The sequence below is a fragment of the Lactuca saligna genome, chromosome 7, assembly GCF_052625555.1.
Source record: "Lactuca saligna cultivar CGN05327 chromosome 7, ASM5262555v1, whole genome shotgun sequence".
Taxonomy (NCBI): domain Eukaryota; kingdom Viridiplantae; phylum Streptophyta; class Magnoliopsida; order Asterales; family Asteraceae; genus Lactuca; species Lactuca saligna.
The window spans coordinates 97,273,344-97,280,597 of NC_136423.1; the positions used below are offsets into that span (position 1 = coordinate 97,273,344).

At 31.2% G+C, this 7,254-nt stretch overlaps 1 protein-coding gene across 1 annotated transcript in view; it reads right to left on the reverse strand.

The window, feature by feature from the left end:
- Positions 1–4,228: 4,228 nt before the first annotated feature.
- LOC145004909 (pectin acetylesterase 12-like) overlaps positions 4,229–7,254 on the reverse strand; it is a 4,540-nt gene continuing 1,514 nt past the window's right edge. Inside the window, exons 5-12 of the mRNA XM_078963933.1 lie at positions 7,110–7,196; positions 6,888–7,012; positions 6,730–6,790; positions 6,602–6,655; positions 6,449–6,526; positions 5,950–6,055; positions 5,700–5,845; positions 4,229–4,550 (exon numbers count right to left, since the gene is read on the reverse strand). Coding sequence (XP_078820059.1) covers positions 4,440–4,550; positions 5,700–5,845; positions 5,950–6,055; positions 6,449–6,526; positions 6,602–6,655; positions 6,730–6,790; positions 6,888–7,012; positions 7,110–7,196 — 768 coding nt within the window. The 3' untranslated portion in view covers positions 4,229–4,439. The remainder of the gene's footprint in view (positions 4,551–5,699; positions 5,846–5,949; positions 6,056–6,448; positions 6,527–6,601; positions 6,656–6,729; positions 6,791–6,887; positions 7,013–7,109; positions 7,197–7,254) is intronic.

The following is a 7,254-nucleotide window of genomic DNA, read 5'->3' on the forward strand; positions in this document are numbered from 1 at the left end:
CTCTACCACAACCACCTCCACCATATATTTTCATCAATCACCTTTGCTATAGTTGCAACCATCATTTCTTCCAAATCAGATATGTGTATAAAGTTGTATATTGAAAAATTAAATACTACATTCAAAGTTTATTAAACATATTAATTCACTCATTTTGAGTTTAATGTAAAGCAATTATTAAACTTGTACTACACATAAAATAAATATATTCACAAGAAAAATGCAAGAATTCATACATAAATCATTCATATTTTAACACAAATTTCATTAAAAAAATTTAACAACTCAATATAGTCAATTCACAATTTAGTATACAAAATTTGTAACTTAATATAACAAATTCACAATTTAATACAGAAAAATTATATATTCACACACATATTCTCAACTAATACTTTGCAATAATACATTTTTCTTTCAAAGTTTAACTTATATGATATTCACAATTTATATTTTTCATATTTTATTCAAAATTAGAGAAAATCATATTTCTGTATAATGCTTCTTTCATATCATATTTTAAAAGTAAAAACTAAATTCATAAAAAAAAATTAACACAAATTTTTTTAAAAATTCACATCTTAATATAGTTAATTCATAATTTAATATAATCAGTCCACAACTTAATACATTCAAATTAGAGTTTAATGTACAAAATTCACGATATAATATAACAAATTAACAGTTTAATATACAAAGTTCACAACTTAATACAATCTCTTCACATCTTAATACATTTATTTCACAGTTTAATATACAAAATTCACACTTCAATATACATAAAGTGTACATTCACAACCATATTCTCAACTAACTTGTTCATACATTAATTCATAACTTAAAACTTATAAATACTCATGAATTCATGACTTAAAGCTTGTATTTCCTTATTAATATAGTTAAAACTAGATTAACAAAAGTAAACAATAATTGAAATATTAAAACATCACAATTCATAGCTTAATAAGATTTAAATTCACATAATTTGAGAAAACATTAACTTAATAACACATATTTTAAATTCAATTCATAGCATATCAACCATAAAACATAAACAATTTAAAACATTAAATTCATGCTTTAATAAATAAGAAAAAAAACTTGAATTTACAACATAATTGTAGGTAAAATACTAAGATTAACAAAAATAAACAACAAATAAGAGATTAAAACATTAAATTCACACCTTAACAGAAGGAAACACAATCAAAAGAAAATTCGACATACCTTACACATATCTGGTGGTGTTTCACTAGAGATCAGAGAGAAGGAGATGGAAATGATTTGAGTCATAGATTTGGAGGTGTAAATTGTAAATCTAGAAGTAGAAATCATATATTTGTCGTCGGAGCTCATAGATTTGTAGACGTAAATTGTAGATCTAGAGCCAGAAATTATAGATTTGTTACCGAAAATCAAAGATCTGTTATCGGAGATTGTATATCTAGAGATCTTTATATGAGGAAATGAGGTTAGTGTTTGATTTCTTTAGAGGTAGAAGGCATCAAAGAGGGAGACGATGGTGGTGGTGGGGCCATCGTTGACGATGATAGTGGCGAAATCAGATATGAAGAAATCAAAAAAAAATATCAAATATGGTCAAGTTAGAGTGATGTCAGGGGTAGGAATATCTCAAATCTGGAAGCTACAGTTGTGTATCTGGTGTGTCGAATGATTACAAAGTTGGTGCGGCGAAAGGAGGTGGACGACAATAGATTTGGAGCGACAAGCGGCAAAGGAGAGTGGCGGTGAGCAGGTTGTGTGAAGCGGTTGAAGACAAATTTGCAGATGGCGATGGTTATGACGTCTATGGTGGTTTTTACTAGTGATTATCGTGGTGGTTTCAGATCTGATAACCGTTCATGATGGAGCAATGGTGGTTGGAAAAACTCGTGATGAAGGTTGTTGGGTTTTATGTTTGAGAGAGAGAATATGATAGTTTCTTAAAATATCAGAGAATGAGAAAGTTTGTAGGATAATACTGTGACACAAAATTTTTTTTATTGTTACGACAAAAATACCCTTAATGAAAATGATTCTCAAATAGTTTATAACCTTTAATGGTTCTGAACTTTATATATATATATATATATATATATATATATATATATATATATATATATATATATATATATATATATATATATATATATATATATATATATATATATTACATTTATAACAAATTGATATATTTAATTATTAATTAAATCTGATTTCCTTCCGTATTCATATGTGGTTAGTCTGCGTTTGCGGTGCCTTAATCAAAAAAGAAAAAAACACATATCGTCATTGTATATTCGGATATTATACTGCCGAACAGAGAATGCATCCATTTTATATGAATGTTTTTATTTTTCAATTTTATTCGGATATTAATGACTTTATGAATTTATGTTGAAAACCTTTTTTTAATGTTAATTACTTTATGATTTTATGTTAAAAAAACTTCATCTTTGAAAATACATTGTTTATTTATATGGGTTAGGTTTGGCCATTTAACTTGAGAACCCGCAAACCGATATATTATATAAGTTGGGTTGAGTTTATATTTTCTGACCCACCAACTCGTGACCCGCCAATCCAAATCCAACCCGTTCGCCAAGCCTAAATTTGTATTGTATCAATAACTGAAGCCAATTTTACAATAGACAAAACTGCAAATTTAGTCCATGTGGTTTGCAAAAATCTTTGGATGGGGTCCAAAAAGTTTCCAGCTTGCACAGAAGATAAAAAAATCAATGTTTTTCTGGGTTTTTAGTCAAAAAAAAAAAAAAAAAAAAAAAAAAAAAAAAAAAAAAAAAAAAACCTGAAAAGACGATTATACTGTTATATATATGTACACAATTATTCTAATACCATTTTGTCATAAAAATAAAAAGAAAAGAAATATATTATCCCCCACCCACCCATACGTTCTCTCTCTCTCTCTCTCTCTCTCTCTCTCTCTCTCTCTCTCTCTCTCTCTCTCTCTCTCTCTCTCTCTAACTTCCTTTAACAGTTATGCATCTCTGGTGTAGGAGGAAACCGGTGGAACTAGGAGACATTGCGCCACCATGATAGTACTCTTCCTCTTCCTAATCTGCTCACCGATCTCAGCCAAACACCCCCCTTTGATTGTTACTGCTACTGCTCAAATCCACAACCTACAACGAGAAGGGAATCAGTCGAGTGGAGCATCGGAGCTACCCCCTTCCTCCATGATGATTGGTCGAGGAACACCACCCAAATACCCCTGACTCCTTCACTACCGACGATGAGAAAGGAAGCCACGACGGGCCTGCCGGAGATGTCGACTGCAACCCCTCCTATTGAAGAAGAATCACCCAAATGCTTCCCATGTCAACTATTGTTGATGGATCGAAGACAACAACCCCGATGAGGTTTCGTTGTCGATGGATCGCGCCGGAAAACCGACCACCTTTGTTTTCAATTTTTTCTCGATTTATTGTGATTGTGTTCAGTCTAAACCATATTCCATTTGGGGGTTCCATAATTTCACTGCAATAAGATGGTTTGCATAGAAGTTGAGGTTTGAATCGACTCAAGTGTATCGAGATTTTGAAGAATACATCATTGAAAAGAGGGTTTAATAGTGATGCCACCATTGCTCCATGTTTTCATCCTTCTATTTGTGATCCCACCACTGCTACATGTCGGAGCTTCCACCACCGATACATGTCTAGAGCTATCGTCGGAGTTGGAGAACTCGTCAATGGGTCTTGAATCCAGAGATGAACCCCTAGTAATAGTCGGAGAAGCACAACTTAGTGGCACGAAGAACAGAGAAGGGGAATTATTCGATGGGTCTTTAATCTCTGATGAAAATACATTGTGTGTGTGTGTGTGTGAGAGAGAGAGAGAGAGAGAGAGAGAAGTATTAGTGGAGGGAAGGAGGGAGAAAGAGACGTGAGAGATAAATTTTTACATATTTTCTTATTATTATTATTATTATTATTATTATTATTGAAATGTTAATAAAATGTAAAAGTAAAGAAATAAGGATATAACCGTCTTTTCAATTTTTTTTGGACTAAAAATCCAAAAAAACCTTGATTTTTGATCTTCTGTGCAAGTTGGAAACTTTTTGAATATCATCTAAAGATTTTTGCAAACCACAACGATCAAATTTGCAGTTTTGTCTTTACAATAATAAAACATTTTTTACTTTTCATTTTTATAGCTTCCCCAAACTTTTTACAAATGAATCAATTATGATGGCAACGAATAATGTAAAACTAGTTGTATTTTTCTATAATATTTCCCAGTCCCATCTGTTTTGCTAGGAACTGAGTTACAAGCTTAGCAAATTATTCTCGTTTCAATAATGAATGAGGAAAATAAAAATTAAGTAATAAAAACATCCATGTCCATGGCAATATAATAAAAATGAGGCAATTGGGCTACTAATAGTAAGTAATATGGCATGGTTGAGGAGATTATGATCTAAATACGAGGTTGTGACATGTTTTGTCACATGGATATGGGCAGTCAATTCGTTTGACGCTTGAACGATCAAAAAACCAGTCTCCAACAGCCAATGCAATTGCCTGTATAAAAAACATCAGTTCAAAAGATTATTGGACTAATAGCTTTGGGCTTGGGTTTTTAATTGGTTTTGGGCCCAGCATGATATAAACAAAAAGACATGTTTGAAGATGAAGACTCAACCGGCCCGAAAAAAGGACTGTCCTAACAAAGACCGGACCTTAAGGCCCAAAACCATCAGAAAAAGAACGACTTGGGATTGCCAATGCGGTTCATTTTAATTTAAATTATTTCTACGGAACATTTTTTTTTATACTGAAGTTGCAGTTTTTTACTTTTTTTTTTGGTAGTTTGTACAAAAGTGTCAGGCTGGCCGTAGTAGCTACAAACATTTGAAATGTGTAAAATTACATAAAAAAAAATTTAAATACAAGCTCAAAATTAAAACCTAAAAGCTTTGAAAAAAATACTTGAGATTAGAAGTTTTTTGCTATAAAATAAAAGTTTGTGATCTCAAAATACTTGAGATTAGAAGTTTTTTGCTATAAAATAAAAGTTTGTGATCTCAAATGATTAAATCCACATTTTTTTAACTTAAAGCTAAAAACTCTGAAAGCTCTCAAAATCATGTTGTCAAAAACACCTAAAATCATTTAGGCTACGTTTGGCACGCCATAGCTGGCTTATTTTTCGAGCTTTTTAAATTGTCATATTTGGAAAACCAAAAAGTAGTTTATAAGGTAGTTTTTTTAAAAACTACTTAGACTAGCTTTTTAGGAGCTTTTTTTAAATTTTCCAAATATACCCATTAATTAATTATAGAAACACATTTTTTAAATGTCCTTTTATGTCATTTTATATTTTTCAGCTAGTTTTACCAAACGTTATTTTTTATCAGCTAGCCTTTTCGCTACCCGTTAGCTTCTTTATTTAACAGTTAGTTTTTTAGTTAGTATGCCAAACATAACCTTAGATAGTATGATGATACATTCAGAAATGTTTAACACATTTATATTATATGTATTAAAAACTTGACGATTGGACTTAAAAGTTGATCTATTAATCAAACTTGACATGTCCATTTATACATTAATAAAAGTAATATAATAGAACTTTGCCTCTTCCATATTAGTATTAGTAATCTAAGCGAAGCCTAAAATCTGATGAAAGAAATCAGCATTTGGCATTTGGTATTTGGTAATTAGAAGTACCTTGTTCCCAATGAGAGGAGAATTATCCGCAAACCATGTATCCTGCCTCTCGGATTGACAATGAGCAAAACACGAATTTATGAACAATCCGTTTTGTTTGGACATTGAGAAGCGATTGAGTGAATTGAGCATGTGCTTTCTGAATACTGATACAATCAATATAAAGGTAAAGGTGTATTATTTATTTAATTCCAATTCCAATTCCAATAAATATAATTAAAAGGAATCATCACATTTTATTTCTAAATACCTTGAAGGAAATTAATCTGCGAGGGTGAACAATTTGCAGGGTTCTTTTGACATGCCTTCCAAACACCCCGGTGATCAGCTGATGGAGGAGCTAAACTAGCAATGATCTGACACAGTCACAAAACAGTATTAAATCATATGGAGTAGCAATGTACTTTAAAAAATCTATCCAAATATAGCAATGTCATCCCAATACAAAGCAAATTTCACTGTTATAAATCGGATACATTTTTTAAAGTATAATGTCCTAATAAGAATATATATATATATATATATATATATATATATATATATATATATATATATATATATATATTCAAAAAACTCTGGTATAAATATATAATTAGGTAGATTTTAAAGTACAAACTGCCTTCAATAAGAAAAAAAGAAAGAATGTAAGATGGCATAATAGGAATAGATGATAGAATAGAATACACAAGTAAATGAAAGTATGTTGGTATTTGTTGCAGTCAGCAATAAATAGCAATTTAGGCATGTACCTGCCAAGAATCATAGGCTGCATTGAGGAGGAACATAGGGGTTCTAAGATTGGAAACTATGTTTTGAGGGAAAAAGCACTGAAAACAAAGTATCAGACTATCAGTATCTAGAGAAGAAAAAACACAGATATCATCAATTTTAAGAAGGCTTACAGAAGTCGGATCAAGGTGGTTTGTGCAAGTTCTGGGCAAGTTTTTAGCTGAACCCTGTTGAAATTATTTATAGCTATAAAATCAGAATCTAATATAGCATTAGGCATTATCATATCATTCAACACTACCTGCAAGCTAACAACACCTTGATACATGTTTCTAATTGTGTGTCCGCCCGATACATCACGCCTATATTTTATTTTTAAAACATAAAATAATTCATAAAACTGTGTTGTTGTATAAGTATAAGAATAAGAATTAAGAATTAAGAAAGAAAGGGAATTACGCATCCATGAACATTCCAGCATCAGCAAAACACTTGACTCTAGTTCTTCTTCGGAATAAACCTCGGAACTCATCACAGTGTAAAATAGAAGCCAGACCACCAGCCGAGCACCCCGAAAGAAGAGCCTGGAACATTCCAACATAAAATATTCGTAATTTTTCTTTTTCTTGAAATAAACAAATACCAAATACCAAATAGCAAATAGCTAAACAATGCCTATACCTGGTTAGCATACCGCATTCCTTTTGACATCAACTCTTCCATTGCAGCCAACCAAATCTTTTGCCCTCTGAATTGCAGACCATGAGCCTAGAAAGACAATATATGTTCATATATTTATATCTATCTATTAATCTTTAATAAAAGA